This window comes from Microplitis demolitor, chromosome 9 (assembly GCF_026212275.2).
Source record: "Microplitis demolitor isolate Queensland-Clemson2020A chromosome 9, iyMicDemo2.1a, whole genome shotgun sequence".
In the NCBI taxonomy this organism is placed as follows: domain Eukaryota; kingdom Metazoa; phylum Arthropoda; class Insecta; order Hymenoptera; family Braconidae; genus Microplitis; species Microplitis demolitor.
The window spans coordinates 2149807-2172340 of NC_068553.1; the positions used below are offsets into that span (position 1 = coordinate 2149807).

The 22534-nt window shown below is 28.6% G+C and overlaps 2 protein-coding genes across 3 annotated transcripts; one reads left to right on the forward strand and one right to left on the reverse strand.

The window, feature by feature from the left end:
- The first annotated feature begins 229 nt into the window (after positions 1-229).
- Positions 230-13715, forward strand: LOC103575635 (uncharacterized). Of its 2 annotated transcripts, none has more exons than XM_014442260.2 (7): positions 230-822; positions 1233-1328; positions 3454-5708; positions 6874-8989; positions 9933-10443; positions 11703-12558; positions 13312-13715. In XM_014442260.2, exons 3-7 carry the CDS (start codon positions 3497-3499, stop codon positions 13611-13613), a joined length of 5997 nt encoding a protein of 1998 aa, XP_014297746.1. In that variant the 5' UTR covers positions 230-822; positions 1233-1328; positions 3454-3496; the 3' UTR covers positions 13614-13715. The 2 variants fall into 2 exon arrangements, with proteins under 2 accessions (XP_014297746.1, XP_014297747.1); XM_014442261.2 differs by having other exon boundaries at positions 3576-5708.
- Positions 13716-14613: 898 nt separating this feature from the next.
- Positions 14614-21489, reverse strand: LOC103575637 (transmembrane protein 230). The gene is made up of 4 exons (XM_008555490.3): positions 21273-21489; positions 16786-16937; positions 16605-16727; positions 14614-15384 (listed from the first exon to the last, which is right to left on the reverse strand). Exons 2-4 carry the CDS (start codon positions 16915-16917, stop codon positions 15247-15249), a joined length of 393 nt encoding a protein of 130 aa, XP_008553712.3. The 5' UTR covers positions 16918-16937; positions 21273-21489; the 3' UTR covers positions 14614-15246.
- Positions 21490-22534: the final 1045 nt, after the last annotated feature.

The window sequence follows — 22534 nt, forward strand, 5'->3', positions numbered from 1 at the left end:
TTTTCAAATTCTCCCGCCATTTATAAAAATTAATATTAAATAATTACTTGAATAAATCAACAATAAATAAAGATAAATAATAAAATTTTCCACACAAAATTTAAATTTTCAATCAACCCCGCCTATAAATTTCTATTACCGCGCATGCGTTTTCAAAAAGCGCGCGCTCCCTCTCACTAGTAACTGGCTGCTGTCATGCTCTCGCTAAAAATCTAAAGCACAACAGCAACTCAGTTTACCCAGTACCTCAAGCCCTCAGTTAAGTCTCGAGCTCTTTGTTACTCGTCTCCTACCGTCTTACCCCCCAATATTTACTTACATACCTCAGTAACAAAAAAAAAAATAAAATAAAGAAAATAAAATCCTCTAGTCAGTTAAAGTTCTGACTATCGCGCTATCGATACCCGACACTAAATCTCTCAGCGATCGTCTCCGGTTTAAATTTCTCTACTTCCAAGAATTTTACATTAAAAAAATATATAAATATTTCATATACACATAAATATATATAAATATAAATAATAGTGGTAATAAATAAATCAAATTAAATTTACTATTTTGCGCCATTTTTTTTTCGGCATTTTTTTTTTTTTTGTTTATTTTTTTTTTTTCTTAACAATCAAATTTGTGGTTATTATTGAAAGTGTTAATTTTGTTATTAAGTGCAAGTGCAGTGTAATAATAATTATTATTTGTAAATTAGTTAATTAATTAATTGAGAAAATTAATTATAAAAAAAATTAAAATTAAAAAATAAACTGAAAATTGAAAACGTGCACGAGGTTTTTTTTTCTTTTTTATAAATTTCACATTTTTATGGATGTAAGTTTTTTCATAATTTTTATTTTTATTAATTATTTTAATTAGTAATTAGTATAATTATTGTAATTAATTTCGAAAATTAATTTGACTTTTTTTTCCGATGGGAAAAAATTAAAAAATTTTTTTTTGTTTATTTTTTTATAAAAAAAAAAAACTAAATATTTTGATAATGAGTAATTAATAGTCAGTAATTAATGATTGATAATTAATTTTTTTTTTTTAATTACGACATTTAATTTTTTTTGACCACGTGGTGAATTTAAAAAAAATCAATTTTTTTAGTTAATAAGAAAAAAAAAGTCATTTTTAATTTATTTAATTGATTACTTATTAATAATAATCATTATTATTACAATGAATCAATCAGTTGATTAATTTTTAAGTTAATTAATTGCATTGTTTTTTTTTAGATCGAATCCGCGTGGCCGCGATGGAAGCAAAATTTTCATATTTTTTTCGTGAGATGAATAAAAAATTAATTGAATAATTAATTAATTTAATTACGTGTAAGTTGAAAATTTTTATGATTATTAATATCTTAATTAATTAATTAAATTAATTACCTGAGGGTTAAAAATTCTCCGTGATTTTTTCTATTTTTTATGAATTATTTCATTATGGACAGCAAATTAATTTCTTAATTAATCTCCCGTGGTCCTAGAATCTAAAAAAAATTAATTATTAATTAATTATGTGTAATTAATTATTTAAATTAATTTTAATTACCCGCGAGTTTGAAACTTTTATTTGTAATATTTAATTTTTGTTAATTAATTAATTGTTTGAAGTTAATTAATAGCACCAATTAATTTTTCAATTAATCTTCCGTGGTCTTAGAATCTAAAAAAAATTAATTATTAATTAATTATGTGTAATTAATTATTTAAATTAATTTTAATTACCCGCGAGTTTGAAACTTTTATTTGTAATTTTTAATTTTCGTTAATTAATTAATTGTTTAAAGTAAATTAATAGCACCAATTAATTTTTTAATTAATCTTCAATGGTCCTAGATTGTAAAAAAAAATTGATTATTAATTAATTATGTGTAATTAATTATTTAAATTAATTTTGATTACTCGCGAGTTTGAAATTTTTATTTGTAATTTTGAATTTTCATTAATTAATTAAATGTGTAAAGTAAATTAATAGCACCAATTAATTTTTTAATTAATCTTCCGTGGTCTTAGAATCTAAAAAAAATTAATTATTAATTAATTATGTGTAATTAATTATTTAAATTAATTTTAATTACCCGCGAGTTTGAAATTTTTATTTGTAATTTTTAATTTTCGTTAATTAGTTAATTGTTTAAAGTAAATTAATAGCACTAATTAATTTTTTAATCAATCTTCTGTGGTCTTAGAATCTAAAGAAAATTAATTATGTGTAATTAATTATTTAAATTAATTTTAATTACCCGCGAGTTTGAAATTTTTATTTGTAATTTTTAATTTTCGTTAATTAATTAATTGTTTAAAGTAAATTAATAGCACCAATTAATTTTTTAATTAATCTTCAGTGGTCCTAGATTCTAAAAAAAAATTAATTATTAATTAATTGCACGTAATTACTCATTTTAATTAATGAAACAAGTTAAGTATTAAAATTTTGCGGCCGCGAAGTTTAAAATCTTATGAATTATTCAGTTTTTGTTAATAAATTAATTTCTTTTAAAATTTTTCTTTTTAATTGAACGAAAAGTGCTTTAAAAATTAATTAACATTTTTTATTACGGTTACAAAAATATAAATTTCAAAAAAAATTTTTTTTAGGCGAATTTTTAGTGAAAAATTTTCTCTTGCTTCTTAAACTTTCAACAAAATTATTAAAAAAAAATAAATGAGTGTACAATTTTGTATAAAATTTAATGCTCTACAAAATCGATATCTTGAAAAATTATCGTTGGATCAATAGTTTTGAAGTTATAATCGTTTAAACGCAAGTGGATTCTGAAAATATGAAGAAATTTCCATTTTTTGCTTTTTAAAATTTTCAAATTTTGGTAACTTTTTAAATTCAAATTTTTCTGACAAAAGTTTCAAATGAAATTTACAGAAAATTAAATTTTGTATAAAAAAGGTCCTTAGCATATTTTCCATAACTCCCATCATTTGAAAGTTATCGCCATTATAAATCCAAATTTAAAAAAAATTGAATCACTCAATTTCAATTTTAAATTCCCATTTTAATTCAAACTCCAGAACTCAAAATCTATCGAATTTACGTTAAAAGTCCTTAGGACCATTTTTATGCAGCATTGAATTTCCTACAAAAAAGGTCCTTAGCACATTTTTCATAACTCCCATAGTTTCAAAGTTACCGACGTTACAAGTTCAAAAATTTAAAATACTAAATTTCGAGTTCCCATTTTCTTTTACTTAAAATCCGATAACTCCTTATCTATCAAACTTAGTTCAAATTTCCTGAGGACTTTTTTCGTAGACAATAAAATTCCTTGCAAAAAAGTATTAGTACATAATATCTCTAAATTCAATACTTTCCCATAATACCTCATTGAAAAAAAAAACGATAATCTCAACTGTAAAAAAATGTTAATATTTTAAATTTAAAGCACTTCTTAATTATAAATAATGAAAATTAAAGTCTGAAATACCTAATTATACACAGTATAATAATCATCAAGGGAGCTGGAAAATTCCACGAGATCAAAATGGCTAAACCAAAACGTTTTCACAGTGAATTAAATCGTTTGAAATCGGATTTAACTGAAAAAATAATATCACCACCAGGTCCACGTCGTCGTTATCTATCACAGCCGTTATTACCAAGCTCAACATCGTCATTATCCTCATCAACCTCTTCTGTATCGACCACAATGACCCGATCCCCACAGCAATCTTCACCTGCTTTACCGACAGTCAATCCCTTATCGACAGACGATAAACTCAAACTTATCCCCCGAGTCAAACTTATCGACTTGACAAAAACGAATGAGTTATCATTCTCCCTAAAAGATAAACTTTGTAGAAAAACATTCGAACGTACAAATAAAATATTAAATAATTACGTTAGAGCATCCAAACCATCGCTGACCTCCCCAGAGCCATCTGATGACGAATATAGCACTCGAAGTTTAAATTATTCCCGGAAGAAAGTAACCTTTGCTTCAAATCGTTCGAAAAAATCTAAAAAGCGTGAAAAGCGTTCGATTTCAACAGATGCTAATTTTTGGAAAAATAAATCGGCAAATAATTGGAAATTCGATGAGTTCGATGACTCGGATGTGAATAAAAAAAGAAGAGCTGAGCTCAGTACTGCATCCCAAGGATCAAAGTTCGAAAAATCGGCGCGATCGGCAGAGATCGGTAACGGAAATCGCGATTTTGATGACTCTGAGGTGATTTCCGGTGAGTCGACAATTTTGAAAAAATTGGAAAAAGTCAGAAGTCAGCCTAAAGACAATAATTCCTCAGGAGTATCGAGTATCATGGCGCTGGAATTAGAAGAAGAGCCTACCGATTCTTTTAAAACATCGGTATCTCCAGAGTCGGATAAAAATTCACTCGCGTCCTTAAAAAATTATAGAATTCCGAAAAAAAAGAAAAATAATGACCTGGAAGATGAGATTGGTAAAGAAAATTTGGATATTGGCAATAATTTGAAAACTGTCGAAGAGAAGTCAGTATTTGAGACTGAAGTAGAAATCGGTAAGAAAAAACCAGAAGAGAAAATCGGTAATGAAAAATCGGTAGTTACTGAAAATATTGAAGCTACAGTAGAAAATAATGAGAATGGCACTGAAAATGTGGAGATCGGCAATGAATATATGGAGATCGGTACCGAAAATACGGAGATCGGTAACGAGGCGAGTAGAGAAAGATCAAATGTATCGGCAGTTCATAGAATAATCGCGATAAAATCATGCCGTCGTTTATCGGAAGAAAATTCTGATAATCAATCGGTATCATCAGGACCCAGTGGACGCTATAGTCTGCGTAAAAACATACCGATCAATTATAGCGACGGTTGTTACGACGAAATAGTAGAAGACGTGACTCATAATAAATTTTTCAAAAAGAATTCAAGTCGAGAATCTGTACCGGCTAGGAGAAGTCGCTCTTTATCGACGAGGAAGTTATCGGCGGAGGTCGATAAAACAGATACATTACCGGCAGTGGTCGATAAGACAAAATCATTACTGGCGAGGGACGATAAGACCGTGGAAGCCGATAAGACAGAGACATTATCGACTGGGAACGTGTCAGTGCCGGCAGCCGATAATGCAGAAGTGGTACTGACTGAGGTTAAGTCGTTAATGGAAGTCGATAAGGCAGTGAGTGATGTCGGTCGGGAAGTGATCGAGGCCGAGAAGGCTGGAGAAGAAATGTCTGTGATACCAATCGAGATCACTATTGGAAGTTCTACCAGAAAGAAGAGCAAAATTTTTCCACGGCCGATAATTCCTCCGCGGTCGGTAATAATAGATGACACAGAGGACAAAAAGAGATATTTGTATACGTTTAATACGAGACCTGGAAGGGACTTAGACGCTAATGAAACCCAGAAGCGAAAGAACACTCAGAACCGTCGGAAACGCGGGGTTGATTCCCGATCGCCGTCGCCAAATAGTAGACCGATTGCGCCGCCAAAGAAGAGAGGCAGGCCGTGCAAATCTGCCGATAATAAAGAGGTTAAGGTTAAGGTCAAAGGTCAGCGTAGTCGTAAAAAGAAAGCACCGGTTGTGGTTGAAGAGATTTGTGAGGAATCGGATTGTCAGAGAGGTCAGTGTCGATGCATACAGGATTCTGCGGGACAGAAGCTACCGTCTATGCCGCCTTTCGATAATACTGTTGAAGACCCGGGCGAGGATTCGGTATTGAGTCAAGAGATCGTTAACAGGATTTGTAATTTGAATGATCAAGGTATATTTATTTTTTTCTATTTACCTTTTTATGTAAAAAAATCGATATCGAATTGTCGATAATCGAGTAATCGATACATTTCGATATATCGATCTATTATATGTTAGATAATCGATTATATGTTCGGTGTATTAAATTTTACAATTCAATGAATCGATATATCGAATTTTCACAGTTCGATCAATCGATACATTTCGACTTATCGACTATGTATTGATCGATAGATCGATCTATCATTTTTTCAAATAATCGATTGTGTTATTCGATATATCAATTTTTACGATTCGATTAATCGATACTTTTTGATATATCGAATTTCCACAATTCGATTAATCAATACATTTCCATGCATTGACTATATATCGATCTATCGATTTTTTACATAATCAATCTTTATCAATAAATCGATTATGTGTTATGTGAAATATCGATTTTTACGATTCGATTAATCGATATTTTTTGACATATCGAATTTTCATGGTTCGATAATTCGATAAATTCTAATGTATTGACTGTTTATTGATTGATAAATCATTTTTTATATAATCGATACTTATTAATAAATCGATTGTGATTTTCGGTACAGTTCGATGTATCGACTTTATGTTGATCGATATATCAATCTATCATATTTTTAATAATCGATACTTATTGACAAGTCAACTGTATACAATTCGATGTATCGATTTTTACAATTTTAATCGATTGATATTTTTCGATATATCGAATTCATATATATCGATATTTTTATTCATTTTTGTAAATTTTACTAAATTGCTATTCTTTAATCTATCTAACTTTCAAAATTCCAATTATCGATTTTTTACCATATATCGAATTAATTTATTACGATATATCGAATCGATTTATTACGATATATCGAATCGATTTATTACGATAAATCGATAAGATTCGATATACAGACTTTATTTAACTTTTATATTTAGAACACAATTATTATTAAAAACGAATTCAATTTATCGATATCTCGAATCGAATTATCGATTCGATTAATCGAAAAAATCGATATATCGATAAAATGTTTTTTTATCGATATTTGATTAAAAAAATATAATTCTACAGAATTTAATCGATATATCGAATGAAAATATCGATAATCGAGTTTTTAGACATGTTTCTAAAATTTTTTATTTTTTTTTTAAAGGAAATCCAAATCTCGAGGCTGAAATCGATTTAGCTTTAGCTCTAGCCTGCCCAATAAATGCAAACCGTCGCCATTTAAAAAAACTATTCAACCACTTCCTAACCCCAAAAGTCGTACAAAAAATTGTCTCCGACCCTGAGCCCTCTCAAAAACGTAAACTAGAATCAACAACACCCTGCACTAGCAAAAAATCTCGAAAGACAAAACTAATCGATATGTTCGCAGTCGAAGACGAAGTTTTCGGAATTCGCAGCACGAGACCCTCGCGACCCCGCGCTCTAGCCAGTGACGACTCCGTAAACAAAAAACTGATGCGATCTTTCGAAAACTGGTCGAAGATACCCGAACTCGCGCCTCTTTTAGCATCAAATCGTTCCATAAGCAGCATAACCATCAATATTAACAATAACAAACAGCCAGTGCCGTCAACTTCAAAAGCTCAACAAAATGGCGGCCAGTTGCGACGTAAACACTCGCCAATAAAAATTCCAGTTGCTGAACCTCAGAATGAATCTAAACCCCGTAAAACTAAAATTCGAATTGTGTCGAATGTTGCCACCCAATTAACGATCAAAAAAACCCCAATACGGCCCATTTCACCCCCCAGAAATATTCCTGATAATCTAGACAACCTGGAAACTGTTCGTCGCGACCCCAGTGACCTGAGATCAAAACTGAGACGCGGATCTAAAGAAGAAGAAAATGAGAAAGAACCCGAAAAATCCCGAACTCGTCATCGGTGGAGAGACGACAGTTCGGATTCGTCAACTGACGAGGAAGAATGTTCGAAATATGATTTTGTCGATAAAACTAACGACAGTGACGACGATAGTGACGAAGGTTCTGAGAACGTTACGTCTAATGAAAAAGAAACCAAGAAATTCAACTCCCAAACGTTTTTTAAGTGGTTGAATTTGAATGAACAAAATGGCGGGTCGACTCTAACTACCGACCAAAATGTCGAAAATCCTGACCATAGTTCGGCAATTCGCGATTCGGGTCAACAAAATGGCCGACAGGGGCAAAATGGCGGTAAAAATGAATGTCAGACGATTCAAGATCAAGATGGCGGCCAAGATCGAGTTACTGACGGCCATCTTGTGAACATGGAAAAGAAAAATGACGGAAGTGATAAAGATGGAGGTCAGAAGAAAGAAAATGAACAAGATGGCGGGAAAAATAAATTAATAGATAGTAAATGTCAACAAGATGGCGCCCTAGGCGTTGAAAATCTAGATTTGAAGGAAAATGAAGTCACAAGTCAACAAGATGACGTCTATTGTCAACAAAGTGGTGTCGTACATAATAAAGATGACTCTCTAGAGGCTAAAAATCGTAATTTAGAACAAAATGATCATAAAAGTCAACAAGATGATGACAATAGACAACAAAATGGCGACCAAAGACAAGATGGCGACGAAAGACAACAAGATGGCGCTTTAGATATTAAAAGTGATGATATGGAACAAAATGACGTTACCAAACAACAAGATGGTGACCAACGAGAACAAAATGGCGACCAAAGATGTTTAGATGATGATTTGGAAGAAAATGATGTTACAAGTCAACAAAACGATGTCAAATGTCAACAAAATGAAGTCAATTGTCAACAAAATGAAGTCAATTGTCAACAAAATGGTAACCAGGATGAAAATAATGATAAATATGATGACATACAATGTAGTGTTGATGATGATGATGATGATACACTAACGGATGATGATAGTAGTAGTACTAGTAGTAAAAGTAGTGTAAGTAGCAGTGATTCTAGTAGTAGTTCGGATTCAAGTTCAAGCGCTAGTAGTCAATCCTCTGGGTTCGTTGACGCATCGCAATCTAAGAGTAGGTCCGATTTAACAAATGCGTTTAATAGTACTCTGACTAATTTTGGAGAAAAGGTCGACTTGGATGAGGATTTGAACTTGAATAGTGATGATGATGATGATGATGATGATGATGGTCGGAGCAAGCTGGAGGAGGAAGGGGATAAAGAAGATTTGAATTCGCAAAAGGGGGAGTTGGACAGTGTGACGGAGGATCTCGAGAGGGAAAAAGTTGATGATGATGATGATTGTCTTGATATTTATTGCAATGATGATTCACTGGATGCTGATTTGTAAGTTTATTTTTTTATAAGGTTACAAATTTTTAAATTTTTGAATTTTTGGAATTTGAGAAAAATTTTCGAATTTTTTGGATTTATAAAATTTTCAATCATATTTAAATTTCAATTAATGAATTTTTTGAAAATTTTGTTTTAAATTTTGAAAAAAAATATTTTTAAAAATTGTTATAAATTAAATTACATTAAAATTTTAAAATTTTTCCAAATTTTAAAATTTTTTGAAATTCTTTTCAATTATCAACTTTTCTGAAATTCTTTGAAATTTTGAAATTTTTCGAAATTCTTTGAAATTTTGAACTTTTCTGAAATTCTTCAAAATTTTGAAATTTTTTGACATTTTGAAATTTAAAAATTTTGAAATTTTGAAATTTTCAACTTTTTTGAAATTCTTTGAAATTTTGAAATTTTCAACTTTTCTGAAATTCTTTGAAATTTTTCAAAATTTTGAAATTCTTTAAAATTTTAAAATTTTTTGACATTTTGAAATTTAAAAATTTTGAAATTTTGAAATATTCAACTTTTTTGAAATTCTTTGAAATTTTGAAATTTTCAACTTTTCTGAAATTCTTTGAAATTTTGAAATTTTTTGAAATTTTGAGTAAAAAATTTTGAACAAAATATTTTTTAAATTATAAAAATTTTGGTAAAAATGTTCTTGAAATTTTCGGAATATTTTGAAATTTTACAATTTTTCGAATTTGTAAAAATTTCAAAATTTTTCGTCATAATTTTTTTTGGAATTATATCTTATGGATATTTTTAAGTGTTCAGTGATAAATTTTGAGAAAAAATATTTTATAAAATTTTGAGTTTTTAATTTTTCAAAAAATTTTATTTAAATTTTTAAATTCCGAACTTTTCTAAAATTTTTTTCAGTAATCTTAAAAAAATCAATAATAAAATAATATGTAAAAATAAAAAAAATAATTTACAGAGCAGAGCTTGAAGAAATCGTCCCACCAAGAAGTCCTGCACTAGCGCAATTTGAAGCCATGGCATCTGCCAATTTTGACACCTATTTGACTCAAAATAATAACGAATTTGAATCCGCATACAATTTGACCAATAACCTGCCCAACAACAACAACAACAACAATTTGAATCAAAACTATCGTGAATTACTTGAGCGAAGAAAGCAGCGATTTTCCCTGGACACTAACATAAACAATAACAACAACAATACTAATGTTGCAAACAATAATTTTACTAGAATTAACAACAAAAATGTGACGACTAATTTTAATTGTGTGACGAGTATAAATAACCCGAAATTGCAACCGCTGAATGGAAACCCGACGAGACTCCGTAATGTCTATGATCCGCAAGTTGATGGCAACAGCGCACAAACGGAAGCTAAATTGCAATTCAGAAATCTGTGCCACTGTCAATTAAAGTATGGTAATTGTACGCGATCTCGTGCTGGTAATTGTCAATTTAATCATTCGGTGAGTCATTTGTTTTTTATTCATTTAATTATTTATTTTTTTATTTTGTCGCTGATACGAATTTTATTCATTTTTTATGTCGTAAGTTGAGACTTTTTATTTTGTGAATGAGATGGTCATTTTTTGTTGCTAATTTTTAGCTTTTACTTCTTATTTTTTTTTTTAGCTGCTAACTTCTGTTTTGCTGATTTTTTGATGTCAATTATCAGTTTGTATTTATGATTTTTTATCAATCGGATGTTAATTCCTAGTTTTTATTTCCCATTTTTTATTAGTTGTCGATCTTTCGACGTTAATTCTTAGTTTTCACTTCTGGTTTATCAATCGGATGCTAATTTTTATTGCTAATTCCTAGTTGTTTTTTATTATTTTTTAATAGCTGCTAATTTTTACGTTGCTGAATTTTGCTGCTAATTTTCAGTTTGTTTTTCTGATTTTTTATTAATTGGATGGTAATTTTCATAGTGCTAATTTTCCATTGCTTAATCTTAGAATCTATTTTCAATTTTTTTAATAAGTTAGATGCTAGTTTCCATACCTAGTTAATATGATGCTAATTTTTATTGCTAATTCCTTATATTTATCATTGATGTTTTACCCTTTGGCTGCTAACTTTTACGTTGCTGATTTCTAATGCTAATTTTCACTTTTCATTTTTAATTTTCTTTAAAGTAGCTGCTAACTTTTAAGTTGCTAACTTTTCGTTGCTAATTTTTAAATTTTATTTCTGACTTTTCATGAATTGCATGCTAATTCTCATAGCTAGTTTATATGATGCTAATTTCTAATTTTTAGCTTATGACTTTTTTAGTGAGTTGCTGGTGTTTATTTATCGTAATTTAGTTTTTATTTCTATTTTTCTTATTTGTCACTTCTCGATTATTTTCATGATGCTAATTTCATCTTATCATTAAACTTGATTTTTCAATGCTAAATATATGTCGCCGATAATTCAAATTTTAGACGCTAATTCTGTATCATTTTTTTATATCTTATTGCAGATGTTTATTTTATTAGTCGGTGGCTAATTTTCCTTTCTCATTTCTATCATCATTCCGTTGCTAATTTTTGTAACTAATTTTTAGTTTTTCTTGATTACTGATTTTTTTCCTACTTATTTTTTTTTTTAGCATCAATTCATGTTTTTTACTTTTATTGCTAATTTTCATTTCTGAATTCCTCAGTTTCATATTACTCCCCCTACCATTTTCCTTAATCGCTTCTTAATTACCCGCTGCTAATTCCTAAAATATTTACAGATTCCTGCCAAATTGACTCACATCCACATTGCGCCCGAGCTTGAGATAAAGCAGATCCTGGATCACGCGATCTCTCAAAACTTCATCGCCTTCCTCGACATCATCTACGAAAATTCCATAGGGAAATTCGACACCGCCTCCATCTACATGATCTTCTCGAAACTACTAGCCAACCTTTCAGTAGGAAGCATCAAAAAGTTCCTAGCTTCTACCATAAAGGTACTGATCAGCAAAAATCGAACTATCGGACAAATCGCAAACCAACTTACTGACCTGGTGACTCCGTTGGTAGTCGGACCTCCCGTTAATGAACCGGCCGCCGATAAAACAGATTCCGAGTCGTTACTGGCTGTTCTTTTTGATGTCATATCAGAGAGAATCGAACCTGGGCAGTACTGGGAGACACTGAGAAAATTATTTTTGATTCTTCCTCGCCAAGATGCAGCTCGAGTCGCCATTGTTCTGCAGGAATCGCTTGATTATAAAAAATCACTGCAGCATAATTCCGATATTCATAATAATTTACTAATACGTTTATTTGATAGCACTAGAGATGACATTGACCAGACACTTCTAGCAGATTTCAATAATTATTATGATGATCAAGTAAGACAGGCCAATCCCACTGACATCCGTGATAATCAGTCTGAGCCGCAGAATGTTGAAATTTCTTCCCCGTCGCCGGATCGCAGGGTCAATTTTAATTCCGCCGGTAATGCAGATTCGCGGCCGGTACGGCAGATCAGGGAGGAGTTACCGACTGCACATGTCGAGTTCGAGGCTCCCAGGAGGGTTCCTAGAGAGGGCGCTGTTAGGAGAAATTTATTTGATGGTAGCCACGAGCTCTATTTGATCGGTAAGTTAGAGAATTTTTATTCTATGAGCTTTGATAGGGAATATTGCGCTGGGAATTGGAGATACGGGAAAAGGGCCGAGGAACTTTTTGTAGAGAATTTCAAGTTCTACAAAAAATATTCGAAAAATTTTTTTGTAAAATCAAAAAGTTACAAGTTATAGAAGTTTTAAATTTCATTAATCCTCGAACTAGTAATTTTTTTTGCTGCACCGCCTCTATCTTCTAAACGACTAGAGATACAAAAAAATTTATGAAGACCTTTTTTGTAGAGAATTCAAAGATCTACAAAAAATGTCTACGAAATTTTATTCTAAAATCGAAAGCCTACAAGTTATAGAACTTTTAAATTTTCTTGATCCAAGAACTAGTAAAATTTTCAATTTTCACTGCACCGCCTCTATCTTCTAAACGACTGAAGTAACTAAAAAATTCATAAGGACCTTTTTTGTAGAGAATTCAAAGGGCTACAAAAAATATCTACAAAATTTTTTTGTAAAATCAAAATCTTACAGCTTACAGAATTTGTAAATTTTATTGATCCAAGAACTAGTAAATTTTTCTATTTTTGCTGCACCGCTTCTATCTTCCAAACGACTACAAATACACAAAAATTCATGAGGACCTTTTTTGTAGCCCTTGAAATCCTCTAAAAAAAAGTACTCTTACCCTTTCACCGTATCTTCAATATTTTCCAAGATATCAACCATCAAAGATCCCCGTAAAAAATTCTAACCAAAATTTTCAAAATTCCAGAGCACAGTAGACCAGAACCGGAGTACAAATCCTACGTGCTGCAATTACACCGTGACATAAGCGAGCTCAAAGCTTCATTGCACGCTAAAGACTACGATAACGCTATAAAGATACTTAACAAAAACAAATTGAATCATACGGCTGATAATTCACATCCGTTTGCTCGCGGGTTCTACCGAATTATTTGCGACCTAATAACAGCCTGTAGTGCGCATCTTGATGAAATAATTACCAGGACAGGTAATAATTATTTCAAGTTATCGGCGGATGGTACAACAGTTTCCATTAATTACGACAAGTAATTAATTAATCTAAGGTGAGCAAATTAACGCCAAATTTAAGTGCCAATTTAAATAAGAGTTGTTTTATTTTATACGTTTATTATTGATGAATATATAGATATATATATTTATAAAATATATATATGAGTATATATATAGATATATGGTCATTTTTTTTATATTTTTTATTAATGTAAGAGCTTTCAATAAATATATCATTTTTTACTTATCATTTTTATAAGTTGTTTTTTTTATTTATCTTTAAAGGCTTGCAATTTTTTAAATATTGGTGATAAGTGAAAATAGATAAGGACCTTTTTTGTAGAGAATTTAATTTAACACAAAAAAGTAATCAATGATTTTTTTTGTGCGACTGATATTTGACGAGTTATTTTGTGAGAAAGGATTAAAAGTTTAAAAAATCTCGCGGGAAAAATAAATATTGGAGTGATTATTAATTTTGGTCTTAGCGATAAGTGATATATCTTTGGTAGCATTGGGAATTGACAAAAAGTCATAGAGACCTTTTTTGTAGGCAATTTAAAGGGCTACAAAAAAGGTGTCGTGTGTTTTTTATATATTTTTGATATTTAATGAGTTATTTTATTTATAAGTTTAAAAAATCTAAATTTCGCGTGGGAGGAGAAATTTATTTGATAAATATTTAAACGCCGGTATCTTTTAAACGCTTTGAGATAAATTTAAAATGATGAGGACCTTTTTTTGTAGACAATTTAATTTTATGTAAAAAAGTATCAGTGACTTTTAATCGATAATAAATATTTAAAAAGTTACTGCGACTTAAATAAATGAAAATAAATTTTTTTATTTTTTATTTTATTATTTATGTTTTTTTATTTATTATTTTATTAATTATTAAATTTTTGACTGATGGTTTTTTTTGACAGTTTGATAAACTGAAAATTAATAAAATAATTAACAACCATAATTATTTTTTCAGTGTAATTAAAAAAAATAATTATTTTTCGTAAATTAATAATCTTATAGTTACAAACTTTTGAAATTAACTCATAAAATATCGATTGTACGTAAAAATTACTAAGGACCTTTTCTGTAGCCCTTCAAATTATCTACAAAAAAGGTATCCGTGACTTTCACCATAAAACCATAAATTACCCTGATAATCGTAATTAATTATTTAAAAATACAATCACACTTTTTTGCTTCCATTAATTTTAAATGAATAATTAATTACCCTTAAAAAAAAATTATTAAAATTACTAATAACGTTTTTTTCAAATCCTTCAAATTATTTACTAAAAATATCTCAATAAATTTACCCCATAAAAATTAATTTTAAAAATTTATCATTTAAATTTTGCCGCTAAAATTCAAATGTAGTCTCCGTGATAATTAAACTTAATAATCGCTCTAGCTCATTAAATATTAAAAATATCGAAAAGTTAATAGAGACCTTTTTTGTCCAGCATTAAATTCTCTACAAAAAAGGTCCTTATCACTTTTTACAAAAATCAATATTTACCCTAATAATTGAATAAATATATAATTAAGTGTTAATTCATTAAATAAATTGTGCATTCATCATTTATAAATAGTTTCATGTTGATAAATTAATTAAAAATATAGTCTATAATAAATAACTCTTTTAAATTAATTATTAACTAATGAATGATTAATCAAATTCCGGTATGTCATCAAATGAATAACCAGGAATTTTTCTGTACGCCATTAATGCAACTCGTACATGATAAGCACCCGGTATAAACATTAATATACCGAGTATTATTATTGGCCACATTCGATCACTGTACTGTAAAAAAAATAATTACATATTATTAATTAATTAATGATTAATTAACTATTTTACTTATTAACATTTTGTTTCTTATCATTATCTCGCTAAATATTAAAATTATGGCGATAATGGTAAGGACCTTTTCTGTAGAGAATTTAAAGCTCTACAAAAAAGGTCCTTATGACTTTTCACCCCCGACTGATTGGTAATGAGATAATTGTAATTAAAAAATTTTTATTATTTTTTTTTTATTCTGAAGACAAAATTAATTTGTTTATTAATTAATTACTCGTTAATTATTGAGTATTTTGAAAAATTGATAAGGACCTTTTTTGTAGAGAATTTTAAGCTCTACAAAAAAGGTCCTTATGATTTTTCACCTCCGAGTGATTGGTAATGAGATAATTGTAATTAAAAAATTTTTATTATTTTTTTTTTATTCTGAAGACAAAATTAATTTGTTTATTAATTAATTACTCGTTAATTATTGAGTATTTTGAAAAATTGATAAGGACCTTTTTTGTAGAGAATTTTAAGCTCTACAAAAAAGGTCCTTATGACTTTTCACCTCCGAGTGATTGGTAATGAGATAATTGTAATTAAAAAATTTTTATTATTTTTTTTTATTCTAAAGACATAATTAATTTGTTTATTAATTAATTACTCGTTAATTATTGAGTATTTTGAAAAATTGATAAAGACCTTTTTTGTAGAAAATTGGAAGCTCTACAAAAAAGGTCCTTATGACTTTTCACCTCCGAGTGATTGGTAATGAGATAATTGTAATTAAAAAATTTTTATTATTTTTTTTTATTCTAAAGACATAATTAATTTGTTTATTAATTAATTACTCGTTAATTATTGAGTTTTTTGAAAAATTGATAAAGACCTTTTTTGTAGAAAATTGGAAGCTCTACAAAAAAGGTCCTTATGACTTTTCACCTCCGAGTGATTGGTAATGAGATAATTGTAATGAAAGAATTTCTATTATTTTTTTTTTATTCTGAAGACAAAATTAATTTGTTTATTAATTAATTACTCGTTAATTATTGAGTATTTTGAAAAATTGATAAGGACCTTTTTTGTAGAGAATTTTAAGCTCTACAAAAAATGTCTTAGTACTTTTCCCTATATTTTTAATATTTAGCGAGTTATATAATTAATTAGAAAATGAAACGAAAAAAAATGTATAATTTTATGATTTAATTAATTTACTTAATTAATTAATTAATTACTTTGGTGTCAATATGACCGCTGACAATTAAACTACCAATAATTAACATTATTGAACCTCCAATAAATAGTAATGATGCCAAAGTAATTGCTTTCCATGGAATTTTAATTGGCGGTCTCGCGAACTAGAAAAAATAATTTTGTAATTTTTAATTAATTAATTAGTATTAATTTATTAATTACCTGGGAGTCAACGAATCCATTGTGGTCAGCCTCTGTTAATTGTGTGTAATCCACGTTGTCGTATTCTCGGTAATTATTATTATTTATACTTAAATTACTCCAACTATTTATTAAATTTTTTCTTCTTGACATAATAAATTTATAAAAATTATCTGGAAATGAAAAAAATTTTTTATTTATATAATTTGTAATTTTTTTTTTAATATTAATGACAAAGGAAAAATCGATAGTGTATTTGTGTTCTTGATGTGATTCCCTGTTGTTTGAGTACCCACATCACTATATTTTTATTATAATAAAAATTAGTCATATATATGACCAGTAAAAATATATGAAAAATGACTTTCTCATAAAATACCTTTGTGGGTACTCATTCGACGGGGATTTTTATGAACTTTATCAAAATCATACTTTTACTTACGTCAAAAAATTATTCGCCTGAAATTAACTTAAGAAAAAATTCAATTATTATTATTACCTCTAATTTCTATTACATATCAATTATGAAGGCAAAATGAATAGTGTATTTGTGTTCCTGATGTGATTCCCTGTTGTTTGAGTACCCACAACACTATATTTTAACTAAGATGAAAATTAGTCATATATATGATAAATAAAATTTATCAAAAATCAATTTTTTTTTATGTAACGATGTGAGTATTCATTTTACTCGGAATTTCATTATTTATAATAATATCACCCTTTAAATTTCATGAAAAAATTTTTATTCTAAATCTACTTGAATAAAAATTTAATAATCATGATTATCTTTAATTTTTATTTCATATTGATTATTAAGGTAAAATGAATAGTAGATTTGTGTTCCTGACATAATTTCCTGTTGTTTGAATACCCACATGACTATATTTTGACCAAAAAAAAAATTCATCATATATATGATATATAAAATTTATTATAAATGACTTTTTTTATATTTTACTGATGTGGGTACTCATTTTACGCAGAATTTCCTCTAGTTTAATTCAATTCTTTTTTTTTTTTATTTACATATATTTTTTTTGTTATTAATCAAGATATTTTAATTAAGTATTCTTATAATTGTAATAAAAATACTAATATAATCGTCGACATCTGTTGGAATTTCGATTTTCACAAATCGGGGTGAAACCGATAACTTCCCGAATTTTTTAAAATTTTCAATTTTCTTAGCGGGAAGTTAAAAAAAAAAAACAAATTTTAATGAAAGAAAATTGTATATATTTTAAATTTACTCGTGCTTCCCGCCACTTTATTATTATTTTTCATGTTTTAATTTTATCATTTCATAATAATTGAGGATTATGAGTCGTGCACTTTTGGATTTGCTAAATTTTTTTAAAATTTTATATTGGAAAAAATGAAGTTCTAGTAATTGAGTAAAAGAAAGTGATGTTCCTCGCGGACTTGGAATCACAGTGAATTCACTTTCACCGTAATTTGACGGTGTATTTACGGTGATTTCATAGTGAATTTATGCCATTTTGTCATTGTGATTTAGTAGTGATTTCACTGTGATTTTACTGCGAGTTTACAGTAAATTTATGGTGATTTCATCATGATTTCACAGAAAATTTATGATGATTTGCCTCTAGTTTTATGGTGATTTTAGAATAGCAAAAAAAAAAGTAATTCAAACATTTTTCAACTTTTTTATGTACTTTTTTTAAATAAACTGAATATTTGTCTCATGATGGCCATTTTTAATTTTTGTTTGTATTCTTTTTTTTTTAATTTCAAAGTTCTCTGAACATTTAAAAATTTTCAAGATGTGTTTTGAGAAATAAGTTTAATGGAAAAAATTTCAAAAAGCTTCAAAGTTTGATATTATAGAATGACAAAAAAAATAAAAAATGGTAGTCATTGAAAATTTTTTTTTTTTTTTTTTATTTGAAAAAAAAAATGATGGTAGGTTTTAATAATTTTTTTGTATTTTTTTTCCACAGTGAATTTCCAGTAAACTTACAGTAAATTCACAGTGACTTTACTGTAAGTTCATAGGAAATTCACGGTGAATTCACTATATATTCACTGTAAATTTACTGTATATTCACTGTGAATTTACTGTAAGTTTACTGGAAATTCACTGTGGATTCACTGTGAATTGGCTGTGGTACCACACTAAAATCACTGCATTACCACTGTGAGGTAACTATGAATTGACTGTGATAACATAATAAGATCACCGTGGAACCACCATCGAATCATTGTGAGATAACCATAGAACTACAGTGACCGAATGGCACAAAATTACGGTGATTTCACTGTAATTTCATCATGGTCTCACAATGTTTTTACTATAATCTCACTGTGATTTCACTGTTATTTTACAGTGATTCCAGGTCCGCGAGGGGTCACAAAATAGAGTTCAAAATCGAGTCAAGTAATTTTAAGTAAAAGTAACTGTGCCCTGATAACATGAGTTCATCGTAAAAAAGTTTGTCATTCATTAGTTTCCGATCAACTTGACAACAAGTTATCGACAACTTCAGTTTTTGCAACTTTTGGCTACAAGTTACCGTCAAGTTTCTCAAAAAGTTGACGCCAGTATAAAGCCGCAAGTGGAATGCAAGTTTCTGAGAAAATTGAAAGGAAATTTACCGTCAACTTATGATTGCCAACTTTTGCAAGCAACTTTTGCCACCAACTTTCTCAGAAAATGTCTATCAACTATTGGAGGTACCAACTATTGGCGGTCAACTTGGTGTCCAATTGCGGTTGCAAGTTTCTCGTCAGTTTCTCGTCAACTTGGCTATCAGGGTGTCTGTGATAAGTCTGCCGGACATATTAGTCCTAAATGAATATACATCCAGGAGATGATTTTTAAAGTAATATTAAGGTTTACCGTCCAAGGGATGGGTAATTAGTGTGGGTGTGAAAACTTCCAGGAGACGATGCATAAAATTTAGTTTGTCATAAGAATAATTATTGTCATAGAGGGTAAATAAAAATAAAAGTAAGCCTCGCGGACCTGGAATCACTGTAAAATAACAGTGAAATCACAGTGAGATTGTAGTAAAAACATTGTGAGACCATGATGAAATTACAGTGAAATCACCGTGATTTTGTGCCATTCGGTCACTGTAGTTTTATGGTTATCTCACAGTGATTCGATAGTGGTTTCACAGTGATCTTATTATGTTATCACAGTCGATTCATAGTTACCTCACAGTGGTATTGCAGTGATTTTAGTGTGGTACCACAGCCAATTCACAGTGAATCCACAGTGAATTTCCAGTAAACTTACAGTAAATTCACAGTGAATATACAGTAAATTTACAGTGAATATATAGTGAATTGACAGTGAATTTCCTATGAACTTACAGTAAATTCACTGTGAATTTACTGTAAGTTTACTGGAAATTCACTGTGGAAAAAAAATACAAAAAAATTATTAAAACCTACCAACATTTTTTTTTTTCAAATAAAAAAAAAAACAAAAATTTTCAATGACTACCATTTTTTATTTTTTTTTTTGTCATTCTATAATATCAAACTTTGAAGATTTTTGTAATTTTTTCCATTAAACTTATTTCTCAAAACACATCTTGAAAATTTTTAAATGTTCAGAGAACTTTGAAATAAAAAAAAAAGAATACAAACAAAAATTAAAAATGGCCATCATGACACAAATATTCAGTTTATTTAAAAAAAGTACATAAAAAAGTTGAAGAATGTTTGAACAACTTTTTTTTTGCTATTCTAAAATCACCATAAAACTAGAGGCAAATCATCATAAATTTTCTGTGGAATCATGGTGAAATCACCATAAATTTACTGTAAACTCGCAGTAAAATCACAGTGAAATCACTACTAAATCACAATAACAAAATGGCACAAAATCACTGTGAATTCACTATGAAATCACCGTAAATACACCGTCAAATTACGGTAAAAAGTGAATTCACTGTGATTTTACTGTGATTCCAAGTCCGCGAGAAAAGGTGCTTATTAAATAAAATTACAACTAAAATTGATCAGCATTAATTCAGCCTATTTCACGATTCCTCTCCTCTCTCACAAAATATTACAATTGACCCTGAGTAAATTAATTAAATTAATTTATTTAAAATAAAATTGTACAACATCCGGTTCTGGAAGGCCAAGTCCATCTTCCACTGGCGCCCTATTATTCGACTATAATACCAGGTGCGACTTACAGCAAGAATAATTTCTCTGTCATAAATTTATCAGAAATTACTTTTTTCAAAATATAGCGATGTGGGTACTCATTTTAACAGAAATTTTATCACAAATTTCAATATTCGGGTGTCGTGAAAATTTTCTTATTCAAATTTTTTTTAAATTTGCGGTTCATTTTCACTCTCTTCATATAAATACAGATGAATATATTCTCAGAATAATAAGTATAAAAATTTTAATTTTTTTCTCATATATTTGTATTAAAAAAATTATATATCATTTTTTCAAAAATTAAATTCGAAAAAAAAACTGATATTTTTTTAAAATTTGAAAATTTAAATTCTTACCAAAGTTCTTATGACATCAGTGGCAGTATTTATAATAATTATAAAAATATTTCATTTGAATATTCGTAACTAGAGTATTTGTAATTATAATTATAATTATAATTAATAATAATAATATAAAAAATATAAAATCCAATAATTTAACATGGAACGAAACTATGGATTTATTTTACTTTGTAATAAATGAAATAAACAAACGAGAAGTTAGCTGCGACCTACTTCCTGTAGTAACTACATGGGTACAGTAAGTACGGACGATATTCGATATATATTTCATTTCGATCTATCGATTCTCGCATCGTATTTCTGTTATATCAGTCGACTCCTTCTGAATTCATAGCGCGGGAAAATTCAAATTTTCAAATTTAAATTACGGGCTTTTTCAGACCGGATATGGAGATAAATATTTAGAGAATTTTATTAAAAAAGTATGGGTTAAAATTACTCAATTTATGTTGTTAAGGGAAAACGCTAAAATTTTATAATTTTTACAATCTTGATATTAATTTAATTACTGTTTATATTATATAATTTTTATAATGTGAATGCAACTAAAATATAAACTGCGTTAGCAAACTTTACTATCTATTTAATAAATTTTATTATGTAGTATAGTAAATTTTCCAAATCACTGTAGATTAATTAAACTCTATCACAGTGGAATTTAATAAAATTTTATTTTTATTGGTTTTTAAAGTTTTTATTATTGTTATTATTAATATGATTATTATTTACGGCAAGTGTATTAGTGTCGGCGTGAATTTAAATATTTTAAAAATAATTGGACCCGGCCGGGATTCGAACCCTGATCTCCCGCTTGGGAATTCTGCCCTCAGTCTGTCGGTCCGACGTCTCTTTTGAACGACAACCTCTGAACTTGTAATATAGATTTTTATAGGATGTCTCTAGCAATTGTTAATTAAATCTGTCTGCTTTAGAATAATTACAAACTGCACAGTAATTAGCAGTTGCTGTTTAATACTCAATACTATTCTATTGATCTGATTTACATAAATTGCTATAGAGACAGTAACTTTTTTATATCGTCCAGTATTTGATAGATGCTTTTAGTTAATTTTAATATTTTAACAGAATAAAAATAGTTTTATCGTATAATTAAATGTACTACTCAACGTTGGTAATTATTAAATATTCTGTTAATAAGAATCGATATTCCATCAATAAAAAATACCAATAGAATAGTAATACAATAATATTACAATTTGTAAAAATAAACATATATATAACCCTAATAATTCGTA